This window comes from Papaver somniferum, chromosome 9 (assembly GCF_003573695.1).
Source record: "Papaver somniferum cultivar HN1 chromosome 9, ASM357369v1, whole genome shotgun sequence".
Lineage (NCBI taxonomy): Eukaryota > Viridiplantae > Streptophyta > Magnoliopsida > Ranunculales > Papaveraceae > Papaver > Papaver somniferum.
In genome coordinates this window covers 27,280,547-27,301,203 of record NC_039366.1, presented here as the reverse complement: position 1 = coordinate 27,301,203, position 20,657 = coordinate 27,280,547, and the positions used below count along the sequence as shown (strand labels likewise).

Genomic DNA, 20,657 nt, shown 5'->3' with positions numbered 1-20,657 from the left:
TTGAGAAGATGTTACGCAGGTGTTTATTTTTCGAATCGTTCTTACGAATCGATCCTTAAGGATTCTGAGGAAAACCTACATATAAAGTCACTTGAATGTGATAATATTTATCAAAAGTACTTTTTGATGGAAGAGAAACTTGCAGAATCTGAAGCAAGGTTTAACTCTCAACTAAATAGTTTTGATGACAGAGAAAGTGCTTGTCTCACTCGAGAAAAACGCCTTGGGGCTGATTTAGCTGCTGCTCTTGATAAAATCAAGATGTTGGAAGATGACTTGAAAAAGTTCAATACTAGTTCAAGCAAATTAACCACTATGCTAGGAGCAAGTAAAAATCATCGTGATACACGAGGACTGGGATACAAGGGAATAGATGCTCCAAATATTAGCAAAGAGGTAAAAAATTTCAAGGCTAGTGATTCTTCTCAACAAAAGGTTTCCACTGATGGAAAAAGTGAAATACCTTCACCGGCAGTTAAGGTTCAAAAGAGAAAAGTATATCAACCTCCAAAACCAGCACACATGAATCCGAGTAAGAACATTCCTTATATTTGTCATTATTGTGGAAACAAAGGTCACCTGGAAAGGAGATGTCAAGAGAAGTGATTAAACCGGGATCATATGTTAAGGCTAACACTCTTGACATTACGGGTTGTAAACATCCAACCTTTAGGAAAAGGAATCAGTGCTGTGATAATCCTAGATTTTCCTATAAAAGTCATACGAAGTCTTTTCACAATTGTAATGATTATCAAAAGAATAACTTTGTAAAGACGAAAACAAGATCCGATGCTCCCAATTGGAGAAAGACTAACTTGCAAAAGAATAGTCAATCCAATTTTCTTTCTACAAATCTAAAAGAGAGTTATAGGAAGAAGGTTCCGATTGTTCCTAAACGCACTCAAAAGTGGATACCAAAGAAAGTCAATGATATTTTGAGTGTGAAAAGGAATGATCTCCCTGAAAGTTCCATGACTATGGAGAAAGCAGTATCCATGATGTTGGAACTTAAAATGTTCTTTGGAAAGATGGGTTTGGATGTGAAAGGTTCTAAAAGTGATCTCTTTCATGATAATCTAAAAGTCACTTGTGGTGAGCAAGACATTGTTCACCCCAACACAACTTGATTGTGTTGTAAATGCATCCTCACCAAGGAAAGCCTGCTATGTGTACGGTGAGGAAAGCACGAGAATTGGGGCACACAGATTATGTTTGGTAAGGCTGTAGAATTCGACTGGATTCTTCTAAAAAGTTATGTTTATAAACTTGAGAAAGTTTTATGTTTTTATTACTTGTTTGAGTATTTATAATGATCCATGTACCTTGCTTATCGTTCATTTCTACCTAACTTGATCTGTGTTTAAGGTTCTTAAATGTTTAGGTTGGAAAACATTAGTTCGGGATGTTTGGACTTCATGGTACACATACCAAGTATGCATAACATCATTTAAAACCAAAATCCAGGGGTTTAAGTTCGCAAAACCTGTCTGCATACTGCTCCAGGATACGAAATTTCGTTTGCAAACCCGTATGCATACTTGACATCGATATTCGGTAAACTTGTTTTGGCTGTAACTTCTTCGTCCGAACTCGGATTGACCTCATCCTTTTTGAACTATATTTATATTTGAATTCTCTTAAAAATGAAGATGAGAAAAATTGAATTTGAATGAGTTAAGATTGGTATTTGTCCTGTGTCTTGTTTTTGAGTATTTTTCTCTATTTCGTTACACTTGTTCCACTTCTCTTGAACTTGGGCACTTGGATTGTTGGAGTACTACTCTTCTAAGATAATTTGTAGCTTTTACAAGAATGTTGTTGGTGAATCACAAAGAAGGAAGTTCAAGAATGAAAAGTAGTACGCAGTGCTATGGAATTCTTGAATATTCACAATCATCCTTTGTGAACTATAGTGCATAGTCGTTATTGACTTTGTATGTTCTTCTTTGATTAAGAAAATATTTTTATACGCCTTTGGTAGCTATTATTTGTGTAAATCCATGCGAAAAAGATTGATTCTACCCTATAAGAACAAATTATCTTGTATGTGCATTACGAGTTTGTCTTGTTGCCTAGGAAACTTCTTATGAGAATTTATTCTTATTTTTGAGAAGGATTAGTAGAGTTTGTAATATCCATTATTGTGATTACACATAGCTATGTCCAACGTTTTCATCTTCATGTTTTGGTTTAAATTCTAAATTTGTTTGGAAGATGATTTTTGCAGTAGTAATCTTTATGGTTTTATATATTGCAATATTGTTATGGGATATGTGTGTTTACGTCCGTGAACTATAATTGTCCCATACCTTGTAAAAAGTAAAGTCTTTCGTATGTCGATATGCATGTATTGATAAAAGAATGAATAGACTTTTGACAAATACAAAAGTTAAGCCTATTATGTCAATTATTGATGGAAGATAGGTTAAAATCTTTTGTTTCCAAGGATTATGTCTATTGAATGTCGTTATGCGAATAGTGATGGAAAATAGAATGAATCCTTGTGTATTCCGCAGTAATTGATCTTCCCTGATCCATATTTTATGTATTACTGTGAGGCTCCGTAAAGTGTCTTATGTTGAGCATTAAACAACCAAGTTGATTATTTTTATGATTAGACTTGTTGTTGTTCCGTAAGGTACTTTATGTCGAGCAAATTGAACTAAATTAATCATCTTGTTTGGTTATTTAGTTATGACTCCATAAGTCTTCTTATGTTTGAGCGTTCATGACTGGGTTGATTGTTTTCATGTTTAACTTAGTCATTGCTCCATAAACTCTCTTATGTGAGTTTGATCAATTAAATTGATTACTTTTTTGGTTAATTTGGTTGTGTATTTCGATTAGATTAATTATGGGTTTACTTGTGATTAATCTAGTTGTGCGCTTTAAATCTCCATAAGTTTACTTGTGTTGAGCAATTTCGGTTAGATTAATCATGATATTCTTGTGGTTAATTTAATATTTTGGATTCAAATTCATATTTGTAAGTGATTTGTTATTGTACGATCAGAATCTCGCAGTAATAATGCCTCAGCGAGATTATCAGCAACACAACACAACAGCGTTGCAGAACAATTTCAGAAATGACATAATAAACGACGTCAGCTAAATGATGAGAAAAATGTGACGGTCCTGCGAAAATTAGAGAGTTTGCGAGATTAACATTTGTAAGGATGCGAGAATGTCGCAAGCCATATCTGAAAATAAAGGTTAGATTAGCTGTCATCCACTATGTAAAACTCTATATAAAGAGTCGATCAGCTGTAAGGAGGGGAGAGATCTTTTCTGATTGAGAAGCAAGTAAATAGGAGAGAGAAAATATAGAGCAGTGATTATTCTTGATTTCTTTATCTTTTATTGTAAGATTGTTCAAAGATTCATCAATAAAATTAAGATTGTTAATCTAAAATGAGTTGAATGTTAATGAAATCTTGTGAGGGGTATAGTGTAGGATTTCCTGCAACTACATAATGAATGAAATTAGAAAATGTTATTTGTCTCCACATGATAGATTTACGCATAAAAATTAATGATTATATTGATTAACCATATTGCAAGGAAGAATTGTTTTAATGAATGCAAGTCAAAATGAAAGAAACTCATATATTAAGGAATATGAGAACCAAAAGAATTCGCAAATATATAGAAAGGAGGAATAAATGTACAAATATTACAGAAGATTAAAGAAACAAACAAAGACTACTTATTAGTTGATCCTTCATTATTTTCATCAGACTTGTTCCCTTCTTCGCCTGCATCAGAATTTTTATCTCCATTAGAACCTTCATCACCATCAAATTATTCATCATCAGCTTCGCTATCAGAAATAGTCAGACTGGGAATGTTCTTTGGGATCTCCTCCAAGAGATAAGGATAATCAGAATAAGGAATACTATGGTCATCACAAACCATTTGAATAGTTTAATTGCGAAAATGCATAGCATCGTTCTTAAAGTTCGCAACAATGATCTTGATTTGATTCTTTAATCTAGAATACTTATCGTTGCGAGAAGAAAGATTCTTTGCGAGTTCCTCTTTTTCAACTTCAAGTTCCTCAATTCTTTCGCGATATCTACTTTGAGAATCTGTGAGCAAAAGGCAATCAATTAATAACTTGATGAAAATTCATAAGAAACAAAAGATTAGTGAAGGAGAATAGTTAATAACCTTCTCTGTCAGAAATCATATCTCTAATCAAGGCTGTATGCTCAACTTGGAGACTAACATTTACACCTAAATCTTTTCTGGCATCATCTAAGATTTTCGCAGCCCAAGCGAATTCATCCTTATTATTTATAAGGAGACGAGAACGAATTTGGTTTTCTCTTTTGCAGAGCTCGGTATTCTTGCGGTTAGCTTCATCTCGTTCAAGTTGAACTTCAAGAAGGGTCTCTTGGAATTTCGCCAAAGCGTAGCACCTTAATCAGAGATGCGATCCTTATCATCTATGATACCGCTAATTTTGTTTCTTAGCTCATTGATTTTCTCTTTAGAATTAAGAAAGAGACGCTTAAATCGGTTGGCTAAGCCTAAACTTGATCTATGGTCAATCTCTAAGAGGCGAAATTTGGATCTCAGTTCATTCAGAGAAAAAGATGAAATTTTATCATTTGAGAAACTATTTAAAGATTTATTAAGACGCTCAAGAGGGGTATCATTATCCAAGGCATTAGGAAATGAACGAAGAATGGTAGCTTCATCATAAAGACCATAAATGTCTGCAAAAAGGATCAATTAAATAAGATAAAACAACATGATAAATGAATGAAGGGAAGGGAGAAAAGTAACATACCATAGAGTTGATTATTAGCTTGTTGAAGACTAGAGATTTTGTTCTTGTACGAAGAAGAATCAATTTCTAGTTCTTTGTTCTTCTCGCGAAGACATTTGACTTCAGCCTCCAGTTCCTCATTTTTTGTACGAAATTGAAGATTCTTCTTTTCAAGAATTTCACGTCTCCTCTCCAGATCTGAGGCAACAGCCAAAGAAGCTTTTCCAGCATGCGAGAAAATGTAAATAGTATTAAAATAGAAAGAGATTTTGAGTTACAATAATGAAGAAGTAAAAAGACGAAAGCATACCAGACTATTAAGATAATGTAGGAAGTTGGGAGTAACCGATCTAGAAACTCCGCGAAGAGAATTATCACCATCCAGTAAAGGAACATCGTAAATCGTAGCGAGAGATTTGCAGGTATTAGAGAATTGATTATCTCCCATTCCTTGCCAAGAATCAGAAAAGAGGCCAGAGAGCTTAGCCATAGAAGATTCAGATGGAGAATCTTCATTTGCAGCAAGGTCATCATTATCCTCATCATCCTCATCATTCTCGGAGTTTTCATGAGAAGGAATATTTGAAGGAGAGGAAGTACGGACTTTTCTAGTCTTTGAAGGAGGAGCAGTTGGTTTTTCCCAGCGAAGAGCACCTTTGCCTTTATCACCAGTCTTCGCAACATTGGCAGACTCTTCTATTTCAGCAATAATCTTCACACACAGATAGAAATAAGAAATAGGGGTAACATCATACTGTTTAAAATCATAATAGAATATTTCTTACCTCATCTATGTATGAGCGAAGAGCTAACAAGGTAATAGCCTTCCTAGTCTTGTGATAGCTATCTTTCATTTTCTGGATCTGTAGAATGTCGCAAGAGTCATCGAACAAAAGAATAAAGACAAATAAAGAAATATAAAGTGGGTAACACTGGAAGAAACATACCTCTTTATCCTTCTCGGTCCAAGAGAATACCCAAGGTTGATAGGAAGCGAGATTCTCAGGAAGAACATTTGACCCAACAATGTAAGGTCCTTTCAGCATCAAGGGAAAAACACACCATTTATCATCTTTGGATTGGCGAGGAGTTGTGTTCTTACCAGAATGCCAATGAATGTCTTGCATGAGTATTTTAGCTTTATCAATATTATCTTTCCTTTTCAAGCGAATACCCCAGCGAGTATTCTCTTTTTTCATGGAGATCAATTCATAATTTTCAAGGAAACTCGCTACTGTGTATTTTTCAGCAATTATCTCCAAGTCTGCGAATTTAGGATTCCTAAGTTCTTTGGAGTAAAGAGATCCTTTACCAGCACCACAGTTAGCGAACTCTAGCATCATACGGATGCAATCCCCACTCAATTGGAAGATAGCTCGCGAAAATCCCGAGTGAGCGAGAATTTCATAGAACAGAGGAATATCTGGATCATAAAGAGGAATGGGGAGACCTGCGAGAATTTGACCTAGCGAAATTTGATCATCACAATGTTGATCAGAGAAAAGTTTGATAGAAAGAATTGACTTGGCACTTTCACCAGGAATGGTAGAAAGTGTGAAACCTTTCTCAGCAAGATCTTTTTGGACGTCTTTTAAGTTTTTCTCATGTTTGTGGCCACTTGGAGGCATATCTGAATATAGAGTATGGGAATGAATAAAAAGTAAGAAGCTTGAAGAGGGAAGAATTACAATAGAAGAACTTACGGAAGAACAATAGAGTTGCAGAGATGAGAGAATAAAAAGAGAAGAGAAAGTAAAAAGAAAATGGAAAGAAGAGTAAGAAGAATATATAAAGAAGATTTTTTTTACTCGAAGAGATAAACACCATTAATGCGAAAAGACGTGAGCGGTTAAAAAACAGCGGTTACGGAAGACGTGTCAAGAAATAGATGGAAGAAAGAATACGTGTGATAAAAATACAGAATATGAAGAGATGAACAGTTGCAGCATTTCTCACATCAGAATGTCGTAGCAATAATGCCTCAGCGAGATTATCAGCAACACAACACAACACAACAGCGTCGCAGAACAATTTCAGAAATGATATAATAAACGACGTCAACTAAATCATGAGAAACATGTGAAGGTCCTGCGAAAATTAGAGAGTTTGCGAGATTAACATTTGTAAGGATGCGAGAATGTCGCAAGCCATATCCGAAAATAAAGGTTAGATTAGCTGTTATCCACTATGTAAAACTCTATATAAAGAGCCGATCAGCTGTAAGGAGGGGAGAGATCTTTTCTGATTGAGAAGCAAGTAAATAGGAGAGAAAATCTAGAGTAGTGATTATTCTTGATTTCTTTATCTTTTCTTGTAAGATTGTTCAAAGATTCATCAATAAAATTAAGATTGTTAATCTAAAATGAGTTGAATGTTAATGAAATCTTGTGAGGGGTGTAGTGTAGGATTTCCTGCAACTACAGTTATGTCCAAAGAAATCTTTCTTTTCTCTTTCGAAATTAAGGTCGCTCTTGTTGTTCCCTTGGGAATGACATATTATGGGGGAGAGTTCTTTTTGAACTTGCGCTTAATTGCCATATCTTTGTGGGGGAGTGCGGTTGTGGAATATTATATGGGTTATCTTATATCTTTATAAACTCCTTGATGAATGCATTTAGCTTTGCCTTTATGGTTGCATCTAAAGAACAAGTTGATATTTTTGCTTTCTTTTGGTCATGAAATGTCTCTTTCGGAAATTTCATTAGGATCCCGTTCTTGTACCTTTGCCAATTTTATTGACAAAAAGGGGGAGAATTAATATGTAGTTCACACTACAAATACATATGGTTTTCGGATCATTATGTAAGGGGGAGTGGTTTCCATGTGAGATGGAGTATTGAATAAGGGGGAGTGATACATATCACCATAGTATTGTTGTTGAAGTTGTGATACAATTGAACTTTGACGCTATATAATGATACTATGACATTGTATAAAAATGATTGGGAAATATTGTTTTCTTGTTGTTTTAGCTACGGATTTTCAACAACGATGATGCTAAACTTACACTCTTTGGGATCATTGGAGTACTTGGAAGTGACGAAGATTTCGAGTAATGCTGAAGATTAGGCATGTGGAATAGGAGCTACAAAAGTTAATTTATTTATTTTTTGTATTCCATATGTATTAATAGTTTTGCCACTAAAATTGACAAAGGGGAAGATCGTTAGATCATTGATCAGTCGAACTCGCATGTGTTGCTATCTCAAGCATGTTTGTCAATATTAGTGATCAAAACTATAAGTCTTGATTACTAGCCTATTAGAGCTAAGGTCTTGGATTAGGATAGAAAGTGTAGTTGAGCTCAAGACTCCATGACAATCATCATACAAGACGAAGGACTACTTAAGGAACTAGTGGATCTTCATTGACTAAAAGGTATGTGGAGACTTGAACTTATCTGTCACTCAAAAGTCTATTTACTCTATCTCCTACTCTTGAGACAAAAGTCGTTTTGATATATAGACTTTCATTTCATTATACACATTTTCTATTTCGAGCCGAGTTTATCTCGCCTATCTATTTCTCGAAATATGTGTTGGTAAGCTTTCGCTTTAGCCGAATTCATCTTTACCAAGTGACGAAAGTCATGTTATGTTTCAATCACTTTGAAATGAGAGTTTAGATTACATAAACATTGGTAGGATATAAGCATTGTTGTGGAAACACATATATGTATAATTCCTTATTCCTTGAACCAAAGTTTGCGAACTTTGTTGATCAAGAGAAATGAAAGTGGCGTGAGCCAAGTCCGCAAACTTGCGGAACTTCTCGGCCCGAGATTTTCTGCTGGAGTTTGTGTACTCCTTCCATGAGCTTAAGTCCGCGAACTTGAGCAGGTTATATCTAAAGTCGGTTGTTCTTGAACTAATGTTTAAATAAACTAAGGAATTCTTTTGCAAACTGTGGCTATAAAGTTCATGAACCGATTCGAGTGAATCAAACCAATTTTGCTTCAATTTTATCTTGTGTAGTTACATAAGATTTCCTTGTAATTGAACAACTCTCTAACTAGTTCATTTGAGTCATTTGAACTAATTATGGTGAAGAAGAATAAGGTTGATATGAGAGTAATCATATGGTTAACCATTTGGTTGAATTGTTGAACCAACAGATGTTAATGTTTAGGTACGGTTCATAAACCCAAAATTGGACATTTCATTTGTGTGTGACAATCTAAGTTTTTGATCTAACGGTTGAGAAATATTAGCTTGAATCTAATCAGGTTTTCATCTAACGGTGAATATTGAATGCTTTGTTACTAAGTTAACATTGATTGCAAACCCTGATTTGAAAGTGTATATGAGGGAGAACACTAGCAACTGGGAAACCTAATCCCCATACATTCTGTGTGATACTAGTTGTGCTAAGCTAGAGTCGATTTTCCTTTAACCTTTGGTTTCTTCTTCTAAACCAGGTTAACGACTTAAAGACTTCATTGGGATTGTGAAGCCATACTGATACTACTTTTCTTGTAGTTGTGTGATCTGTTCTTGCATCTTCTATCGTACGAGTACAATTGAAATAATTGGCTTGAGAGTTTATATCTCCGATAGGAAAGATAGAAAAGTAATCACAAACAAAATTCGTCTCATCGTTTGTGATTCCACAATATCTTATTCGCTGTGTCGATTAAGATTACTGTGAGGTGATTGATAATACTAAGCTATTCTTCGGGAATATAAGTCTCGTATTATTGATTGGTTCCTGTTCACCTTGATTTATCAAAAGACAGAACAAAACTCGTAGGTATATTCGTGGGATATGGATTTATCTATTATCGTAGACTTTTCTGTGTGATACAGATTTGTTTATTAAAGTCTTCGACTTTGGGTCGTAGCAACTCTTAGTTGTGGGTGAGATCAGCTAAGGGAATCAAGTATGTAGCATCCTGCTGGGATCAGAGGCGTAAGAGCATAACTGTACCTTGGATCAGTGTGAGATTGATTGGGGTTCAACTACAGTCCAGACCGAAGTTAATTTGGAGTAGTCTAGTGTCTGTAGCGGCTTAATACAGTGTGTGTTCAATCTGGACTAGGTCCCGGGGTTTTTCTGCATTTGCGGTTTCCTCGTTAACAAAATTTCCGGTGTCTGTGTTATTTCAGTTTCCGCATTATATTGTTCTATCTTTATAATTGAAATAATACAAGTTGTGTGTAAGATCATCAATTAGACTAATCCAATCTTTGGTTGTTGATTGTCATTGATTGATCCTCGTATATTGGTCTTTGGTACCATCCGAGTTATTCCTTGTATTTGATTAGGACTCGTAGATTTCTATTAGCTTGAGTAAATCAAAACAAGAGAGAGTTATTAACTCCTTGAGATACTTTTACCTAGATTGAGTATGACTGTCTAGTTGATTCTCTAGAAAGTATTTCGGAGTTAGTACATAAAGATTTCTAAGCGAAATATTGGGTGTGGTTGTTGTACCCCCAATTTTTCAGTGTCGTCCATTTATATTCCCCCTGAATCGCACCTTCAAGGAAGTCACCCCTAACCATTTTGGTTGAGATCCTCCCATCCGGTTAAGCAACGATCAGTGTTGTCACAATCCCATGATTTTCGCCTAAGTGGCTTAATGGGCATAAGATCACACCCTAGGTGGGGTTTCTTTGGACCGGGTATATCACAAGTTCCAGGCCATCTTCTATCTCCACTGGCATGCTTTTACACCCCATACCGGAGAACTTATTCGCTGAGTGGTTCGTTCTCAGTGGCCTCCAGTGGATGGGCTTTTCTTTCACCCCAAATAAATAGCTTTCTCCTAGGATATATATGCTATGACGCGCGTTAGGGCTTAAGGGTCGCCTCTTACACACTGTGCAGTCCTCCTGCCGCACAGTAGTGCGAACTAAGTTGACACGCCATAACTGTATTCCCAGCCTCCCTAGGTAGGGGTTTTAACAATAACTTGTTGCCCCCTATTGATGTCTTATGGAAACTTTATAATTTGTCGTGTTGCTTTCATTTCGTCTTTGGCTTGTCTGCTTTCTTTCTTATCAAAAGGACTTGTTTCATAACCTTTTAAGTTGATACATGGCTCGCCTTCTCCTTTGCATTATGGCATACTTTATCTCCCCTGTCTTTAATTTTTTTTCGTGACTCTAGCCTCAGTCTTTTGCAAATGTTTAATGATCCTCCCCTTTTCTTCGTGATTATCAGAATGTTCGCAATCAATGCGACTCTTGTACCTGTCGCATTGCATTCTCCACCTTGATACCAAGCTTTCCAGGCTTTCTCCTTGTTTTCTTATTAGATTGAATAGGATCTTTGTCCCCGTCCTGAGAAATCCGAGTTGTGCATGGGTGTTTATGAACAATTCTTGCGATGTATTTCCTATCTCCGATAATCCTCCACTCTGTTTGATTCTCTTATATCCTTGGGAATTAATTTTTGCGACTGCCTGATCATTTTTTTCTTACCATGCCTGAATCTCTCCTTCCTTGTCATTTGATCCTCTCCTTCTTTCCGTATCATGTTAATCATTAATCTCTCTGCACGCCTATCGTCCTTCACATTTTGTCTCTGTTTTTCCTTTAACTTTGCTATTCCTTCATACTGTCGTACGTCCGCTTCGTTACATCTTTTCGCATTGATACAATCTCTCACGATTTCTGCAATACCTGTTGGGATGGGAAATCGAATTCTCATGTGCAATGTTGACGCGACCCCAATTACCCCATGTATCCAAGGCCTTACGATGATGGTATTATAGGGCGACTCCACATTCACGACACAGAAAGTAATTATCGTTTCCAGAGCTCCTGCGGGTACAACTAAGGTTATCTCGCCCTTTGGCCTTGAGGCGACACTATTCAACCCATAAATCGTGTACGTGGATGGGATCAAGTCTGAGTCGCAGTATTCCATGGTCAGGAATGCATGATAGAACAATATATCCATTAAACTCCCAGTGTCTATTAGGATCTTGTTTATCGTCCACGGTTGCTTCCTTTCATCTTCACCGTCTTCCCATTTGGAATGGGATTGCATAGTCATAGTGACCACCAGAGGATCAGAATGTATCCCACTTCCTGTTTGCATATCCTCTTTCGTGAAGGAGATCGGTTGTTTCTTCCATTCTTCGAGAGCGCGACTCTTGGTAACCAAGTGTATTTCTTCGCCATTTCGATCCCTTTTGTAAACTCGGCTAAAAACGTTATCATGGAAGTCGCTGATGTTTTTAGCGGAATGGATGATTGAATTTATCAGCCTTGAGTTTTGTCCGATTTCGATGTGATGGATTGCAGCTGGTGCGGGTTGAGGTGGTGCCCTTGGTAACTCGCCTTCTTCCAGATATTTATTTAACCTTCCCTTCTCGATTTGTTCTAATATGATTCTTCGCGCGTTTCTACAATTGGCAATAGTGTGGTCGTGGAATCGATGGTACGTGCAGAATTCGCCTATTCTTATTCCATACAAGGGTTCATGCCCCATGTTGAATGGCACCGGTATTTATTGGGTTAATTTTATTATCTCCCAGACCTTTTCTATCGGAGCGTTTAACCTCGGTAGCTTCACGTCATCAAACGGTGGGTAGTTTGGTCTTCGCTCAAATCTTGGATTGGGATTATATCCAACTCTCATGTCATTGTTGAACCTTCCTCCTTGATTATCATACCTTTTTGCGGGGTAGTTGTACGCATGGAGTCTATCTCCATACTCTCTTCGAAACCACTCTTCATCCTTGCCTGACAGAGCTACTTCTTTCGCGGCCCTCTCCCTAGATGGATTTCTATGCCCATTTTCAGGGGTGCTTCCAACATTATTAGTAATTCGCGGCACGAGAGTCGCACTTCCTTCCTTCGCGGTTGTTATAGTCGTCATGTTGGTGTTCATATCTCTCTGTTTCTCTTCCAAGGTTATAAATTCCTCCTGATATTCCCTTAGTTCTTGCATATCAATCTCATGTCGGATTCGGAATATATCCATGTACAAGAGGTCAGTTGGATACAAGGTGTTGACGAAGGCTAGGATTAGATGTCGCTCCGATACTTCTCCTGCTGATTCGCTACACATGGTTCTCCATCGCATGACCAGACTTCGCAGACTTTCCCCATATGCATTCTTCAAGCTGAATGCATTTTCAATTCCGGTTTTGGTGCGATTACTGGTTATGTAATTCCCCACGAATAATCTCTGCAACTGTGCGAATGAATTCACTGATCCTTTGCTCAAGTTGTCGAACCATAGTGAGGCCTCCCCTGTCAGACTCGCTGGGAAATACTTGCACAACACCCCCTGATGTTTTGCCCATGGCATTAGCGTTAGGTTGTAGGCTTTCATGTGTTGCACCGCATTTCCGGTCCCATCAAAGATGCTGGAAAATGTAGGAAAGACACACTTTGCTGGGATGGGGGCTTGTAATATCTCACGCGAGAATGGAGATCGTTCCGCTTCTTCGATTGCTTCTGCCAGCTTCATTTTTCCTCCTCCTCGTCTATTATTATTCCTCATGGCTTCTTTAAGTTCCTCAAGTTGTTGCAATATGGTTTGGTTTGCATTTGCTTGTTCTCTTTCTCTCTGTGCGACTACCTCTAGTGCTCTTTGTTCTGTTGTGCTTCTTTCTAGAGCTATTCTAGTTTCTTTTTCCAAACTAGTTTCCCTCATGTACCTTTGGTTCTCGCGCTCTGAACTACTTCCTCTTATTTCGTCATATCTCCCTTGCTCCTGGAACTCTCTCCTTCCATGGTTCCTTCTTCTCTCTCTTATTTCATGCAACCTTCGTTCAAGATCGCGGGTATCTTCCCTTTCGCGTTCTCTTTGTCGTACTTCGCGTTCATACTCATCATGATCGTCTTGTTCTTCCCTTTCCTCACTATGACATCTTCTTCTTCTTCTTGATGGACTTCTACTTGTTTGTGTTTCAGTTTCCCCAGTTTGAGTTCACGTTAGCATATTCTCATTTAGTCGATGATTTTCTTCTACCAACAAGGCGTTTTATCTTGCCAAGTTCTCCCGTTCTTCTGCCAATTCTGCATCTCGTGCTCTGCTTCGTTCTAGTCCTTGCCTCAATTCTCTTTCAATTCGCCTATCTCTTGCGAGACGTTCTCTCAACTGTTGGATGGTTAGATCATCTTCATTTTCGGGGTTTTCACCTCTTTCTCATGTCGCTTGTTCTTCATCCTCCATAGTGTCAAGGTCAGTTGTATGCATACTTTCCTCTTCGTATATGGTTCCTTCCCCGTGATTACTTTGTTGTATTGGATTTTGAGGAACATCACCGCAGTTCTGTTGATCTGTCTCTATGATGGAACGCAGGGTACAGTTGCGATTTTGTGGATCTTCTCCTCGTCTTTCTCCATCGGCTGAAGTCTCAGCTTCGTGTCTATCTCTTCTTCTGTATGCCAGTCTATTGCTTCTTCGTGTGCCTATGACCCGAGTTGCTCTCGACGGAGTTCGCACCATCTTGGCAAACAGATATGTTGGTGAACAAGATTTTCACAGAAATTTCGCAAGGGTTTGATTGTTGTTTCATCCTGTTTTGGAAGGGATAACTCGTTGGGGTTCTTCTCTCGATTCTTCTCTCGATGGTTACAATAGTTCCTGTCCCTACACTACTTCAAGTGACGGTGTGTTTATGAGGGTTTCATGATGATGAAGATGTTTCAAAGTAGATTTCTGACGAACTGCTCTGCAGGTTTGACTAGGCTTCCAGTTACTAACTAGCAGGTGAGGATAATCCTCCTTGTTTCTAGCGCCAAAATGTAGTTGCGTAAAATCCCACAACTACACCCAATGAAATGATAAGAAGACTAAGTCTAAGTCATGTAGTAAAATTCAAACGTTAATGATATTATACACTTCTAGACACTAGATATGATCTTCAAATAAGCTTTTCTATTAAAGGTATGAAGTTCTACAAAGTATCACAAGGATTCAAGTACATGATAATGGTGATAACAAGTAGAACAAGACCCTAAAGATCTCTTTCTCTTCCTCTGGAACTGATATTATCTTTTCTACTTGACTGAATTCTCTACCAACCTGCCTCTCTCTTCATTATTTGAACCCTTATATAGATGAACATCCAGGTAGAAGACAACTAGGTTCACGTGCAAAATCTCTGTTAGATGATCTCTGATCAGCTTGTCTTATTCGCCAGGCTTTGTGGAGATGTCCCTATCTTTCGCGTGGCTTCTTCGCGTTCTCTTGAATGGGTGTCGTGCTATGCTTGTCGTGTGGTTGTTCTTCGTATTATCATTGCATAATTACTCTTCGCCTAGTTTCTCTCTTCGTCGCGTTAATGATTATCTTAATCAGGGCGAGGTTGTGATTTACCTCTGTGCGATATTTTGCCCCTACACTGTTAAAATAAAATATTTATCAATTAATAGTCCGGTAATTTAGTTATAATATGATAGTGAAATTGCCAAAGTTAAGATGTTATGGAGTTTGAACTTTGCAGTTGCATTGAAAATGATCACTGATCAGTGATCACTCATTAAATCAAGAGAAGATTTATGACAAGGATATGATTAATTATATATGTAACTCGCTTCGTGCGTGCAATATTAGTCTTCCAAAATTTAGTCTTCAATAATCCTAAGGTGTAAGGTTGGAGGATAAAAAAAGAAAACACAAAAAATGCCAAGTAAAATAATTGCAGACGCATAACAACCATGACACTGCATTCTTCTCAAGCTTCTTCTTCATGTTTTCGTTTCTTCTGATTTTCTTTCCGTTGAGTATTAGAGTTGAGTGAAACTAGGCTTTCAACGTAATTCTCTGCAAGATCACAGTACGTTGACATACCGAACGTTGTTTCAATGGCACTTGAATTCTTCAGGTCATACAAAAAGAAACCACTGTTAGTTTGCAGAAGCATCTTACCATTCTTTGATGACCAAATCAACCTCAAATAGGAAATTTTGCTATGAAACCCTAGCGTAATGGAATATTGTTTAGTCCATGATTCTTGGACTCCATATTCTTGCATTACCCAGACATCAGATTCATCTTGCTTTAAATGAAGAACACAGAGACAACTTTCCAATACTCCCACGGTCATGTTCCTCTTCTCAGAAAGTTCTTTTGGTAGTAGCATATCATCGAATCTCTCGTTGCTGATATCCAAAGAGATTATCACATTGGGAGAAGGCCGAGTTTTGGAACCAACTGATGAGACTAACCAATGAAGAGCTTTTGGAACAAGCACCCCAGATGTTACAACAAAACTAAACCAATAAGGAATGGTTTGCATGATCTTCCATGAATTCAAACTTAGCGTATAGACATAAACTGCAGTTCAATCATGTCGTCCGTTGTAGCATACAATTTTGAACAACTTGTAATCGTCATTCTTGTAGTCATAACCAAAACCATATATGACGAGTCTTTCAAACGAATCTAATTTCGGGGACTCTGGTAATTCTTTGTATTCTCTTGTGGCTGGGTTCGAAAGACAAAGGCATAGGTTATACCTGTCAGCTAATTCGCCTTGGAAGAACGTCAATTCCTTCTTATAAAACGAGAGGAGAACCAAACCATTACAAGAACCACGCAATGTACAGTTGGAAGATTTTGATGAGTGCATTTCAACAGCAGCAGCTTCATCAAATTCACTTTCCTTTAAGAATGAATCATAACCAACATCGTAGATGCCGGTCCTGACCTTGCTCGTGCCTGGACCAACGGAAGTACAGTTGTTTTTTCGGATTGGAATCATGAGACTAGAGTTGTTTCTTTGGATAGTAAGATTAAGGTGAGATTTGACAAAATTTGAGTTGGAAATTGTGGAATACCAAGTTTGCAGACACACTTACAAGCTAATATGGATTTCACTGGTAGCCTCATGAGGATTTCATGGTAAATTTCCTCTGGAATGCTCGACATTGCTTCTCTTCTTCTTCTATTCTTCTTAGAATATTAGCTTCAGAGAAAGAAAAAAACAAAAAAAAAACTAGGGTTTCGGCTAATGTAGCAGAACTCTAGTCGTCAAATAGAGCAGGGGAAGTGATTTTATAGGTGATCAGTAAAGTCCCAACCAGCAAGGTTAAAAATCTTGATTCTAGCCGGAATCCTATTACTCATCTCACACTGTTTACACCATGGTGATTTTTAGCTAGTCAAACGTTAACGACCGGGACACAAATATGACACGTGGCTAGAATACAAAGAATTAAAATTCCAAGAGCCCATAATCACCGGCAACAATACATTTCAGGCTTTTAAGTTGAGATGCGGCATGACTGGAAACATCCGGTGCGGGTGTCACCGGATGATAATATCACTAAGTTTTTAAACAGCAAAAAACTTTTTATTCGAATAAAAACATCCAGTGGATAAAGTTTTTAAACAGCAAAAAACTGACAGGCATGACTTTAGAAGGAGTATTGAACTCAGAATTTCATTCGAATTTTCAAACTTTTTACAGTATGAGCTCAAGTTTCAACTTACCAGTAATCTCCACAAGAGCAGAAACCATTTCTAAAATGGTGATACCTGCTTGCATCTCTAACTACAATTTCCCTCCTTTCGATTTTCGAAATCAACTTTATAGCAGCATGGCAATCTACACAAGCTCGCAAATTCTTCTTCACGTGTATTGTTGATCCTGGTCGGGTACTGATTAATGCGTAAGCGATTGCCAAACGTTCGCTGTGATACATTAAAGATTCAGCTTTGGTACCTTCTTCTACATTGTGATGATAACAACTAGTATCAGCTCTATAACCATGTTTCTCCATTTCCTTAGACAAGTAATCTAGTTTTTGACTGATCTCACTGAACTGTGGATGTGTTTTGTCGTTCGACGAAAAACTGTGTGTTGTTTGTTTAATGTCAACCCAACTCATAGCTGGTACTTTCTTAACTCCTCGATCTTTCATTGCCTTCTTCACTTTAGCTACTTCGTCCCAGTTACCAGCTTCTGCATAAAAATTTGACAGAATAACATAAGCACCTCCATCTTTGAGGTCCATTTTGAAAAGCTGGTTCGCGATTTTTATTCCCAGTTCTTTGTTTTTATGGACCTTGCATGAACTCAAAATGGATGTTAACATAATCTCGTCAGGCTCGTACGGCATTTCTGACATCATTCTTTCTACTTCTTCGAACAATCCATTTCGAGCCAAGATATCGACCATACACGCGTAGTGTTTTCTAAGGGGATCAAGTTTGTAGATTCTACTCATACAATCGAAATACTGCAATCCTTCTGTGACAAGACCGCAGTGGCTGCAGGCGGATAAGATACTGAGGAAGGTTACTTGATCAGGTTGAAGACCTGATTTCTCCAGTTCCTTGAAAGACTTAAATGTGGCTTCACCATCACCATTACGAGCGTAAGCTGCGATCATGGCATTCCAAGTGATTATATTCTGTTCTGGCATCTCATCAAAGGTTTGAGTAGCATCTTCTGTTGACCCACAATTTGCATATGCATCCAGAAGTGCACTTCCTGCGAATACATTTGACATGAATCCTGATCTGATTATATATGAATGCAACTGCTTCCCTAAGCCGAGAGAACCTAAGTTAGCTGCAGCTTTTAAAACGCTGGCAAGAGTTGATTGATCTGCATTAACACCAACTTTACACATATCGATGAACAGATTAAGTGCTTCTTCATTGAGTTCTTTCTGAACATAGCTCGATATCATGGAGGTCCAAGATATTGCATTCCTATTCGAGTGATTCCTGAATACCATTTTGGCTTCGTCTAATGTACCACATTTGACATACATACCAATCAGAGAATTTATCACCTCAGCTTCTGATTCTGGAATTGTTACTACAACTTGGGCATGAATTTGCCTCCCCATTTGCAAGTCATGTAAAGCCGTTGCGGTGCTTAGAAGAGTTGCAAAAGGAAATTGCTTCCTGTCGAAGCCGGTAAGCTGTAATTTCCGAAAAACTTCCAGGCATTCTTTATATTGTCCATACCATGCATAACCAGTGATCATAATATTATAAGAGACACCATCTAAATAAGGCATCTCATCAAATAATTTCTTCCAACAAATTACCTTATCTAGCTTCGAATAGAAATCGAGTAATGCATTGCTAACAAATACATCTCGTACGAAATTCGTCTTGACGATAAAACAATGAACCTGTTGTCCAAGGCTCAAGTCATTCAATCCCACACAAGAACCTAAAACAGCCGCGAAAGTGAAATCCGAAGGTTTAAAACCATGATGCTGCATCTCTACAAAGATTTCAACAGACTTTGCATTATACCCTTCTTTACCATACCCTGTAATCATTGCATTATATGTAACACAGTCTCTCTTTTCCATGTCCTCAAAAATCCGAGACGCCGAGTCTAAGCAGTGGGATTTGCAGTAAGAATCAACCAACGCATTACAAACGACAACTGACCATTTATGTCCCATTTTAACAACAAGGCCATGAATTCGAGTTTCTTGATTCATAATCGTAGGGTCATTACATGCTGATAACACAGTAACTATTGTTACATGATCCGGGTCGATTCCAGATTTCCTCATCTCTGAAAAAAGTTTAAACACTTCACTAGTTTCATTACGTCGAGCATAGCCACCGATTAAAATCGTCCACGTAACTGCATTCTGGTTCACAGTTCGATCAAACAAATCTCGTGCACTAAATATATCACCAGCTTTCACATACCCGGATATTAATAGATTTGTAGAGAAAACATTTCTTTCTGGCATTTCATCAAATAGCTGACGAGCTTGATATAAGTTGCCTGTTTTGACATAATCTTCCAAGATAGAATTTGATTTACATAAGTTTGGACTAAACCCTGTTTTAATCATTCGAGAATCTACTACATTTTGTTTACTAGAAGTGACATATGATTTTGATGAGAGACACAAAGATCTTTCAAAACCGCAAGAGAGGAGCAAGAAATTTGTTCTGAATATTCTGATCAGTGATTTCATAAGGGAGCGCACTGAACCACTGAAATAAATAAAGAGGGGGATTAAAAAGGCAATGGTTTGGACAGACCGTCCATTTAAAACCGCACCGACACTGCAACTTGGGCCCGGACCACTGGGAAAAACAGGGAGTTTTTGTGTCTATCCTGTTTTAAGGGAGTTTGGATGGGGCCGTCTATGTAGAATTTTTGTTAAGAAGGTACCCTACCTTCTCAATGACATAGAATCAGGTCAAAACCGGTTGCTACGTATGTGGCCTGCGCTGGGTCCCGGCGAAATATGGACCAGTATCTTTGCAACAGCTTATTAGGTAAAAATTTTGTAGTAAGTTCCGACGATAATTTTTTACATACCAAAAGATAATCCCGTGAGCGTTAAAAAAAAAAAGTGGACCCATCCTTAAAGCTCCTCCAGCAAATCTCCATAATGGAGTCTATTTTCTTTTTTTCCACTTGGGATATGACACAGTATTATATCACGGTAAGTGAAGCATTGTTCAAATTTTGGGGGTAAATAGCATTTTCGAGCACTGACTAATAGATCAAATAATAATCCATCATTCATGTTTTAGTTGATTGATGCTGAGAATATTGATAACGGTAACCAGCAACAACTTGATAAAACTGTTCAATCCCATTGTGTGCTTAGGATTCAAATGAATATCGAGTGGGTTATGGGTCCTTTCATTTCAAATAAAGGTTAAAGTATTCTAAATTACTGAGGAGGCATCAAGAAATGAAAGACAAAAAAAATAAATGATTGAAGCTAAGTAATAGAGGTATTTTTGTGGAGGTAAGATGTAACAAAACTTTTCAAGAAACCATCTAACCCTGCAGAACTTAACGAAGGAAATTCAAAGACATATTGAATTCTGGTCAGAATGGATGGGCCTACTAGCAATAAGAGTAAAAAAAACTGAAAAAGAATATACCTTGGAATCCTCCGGATAGAAACACTACAAAGATTAATGTTGATGTTGCTTGGTTATCCGAAAATACTCCTTCAAGTTTTGT

At 37.6% G+C, this 20,657-nt stretch overlaps 2 protein-coding genes across 2 annotated transcripts; both read right to left on the bottom strand.

Moving 5' to 3' along the window:
* Window positions 1-15,416: 15,416 nt before the first annotated feature.
* Window positions 15,417-16,612, bottom strand: LOC113311636 (F-box protein CPR1-like). Its single transcript, XM_026560447.1, has 3 exons — window positions 16,543-16,612; window positions 16,053-16,402; window positions 15,417-15,983 (listed from the first exon to the last, which is right to left on the bottom strand). Exons 1-3 carry the CDS (start codon window positions 16,610-16,612, stop codon window positions 15,417-15,419), a joined length of 987 nt encoding a protein of 328 aa, XP_026416232.1.
* Window positions 16,613-17,060: 448 nt separating this feature from the next.
* On the bottom strand, window positions 17,061-19,652 carry LOC113308842 (putative pentatricopeptide repeat-containing protein At2g01510). The gene has a single exon (XM_026557289.1). The coding sequence runs from the start codon at window positions 19,645-19,647 to the stop codon at window positions 17,173-17,175; it is 2,475 nt and encodes an 824-aa protein (XP_026413074.1). The 5' UTR covers window positions 19,648-19,652; the 3' UTR covers window positions 17,061-17,172.
* Between the last annotated feature and the right edge of the window lie 1,005 nt (window positions 19,653-20,657).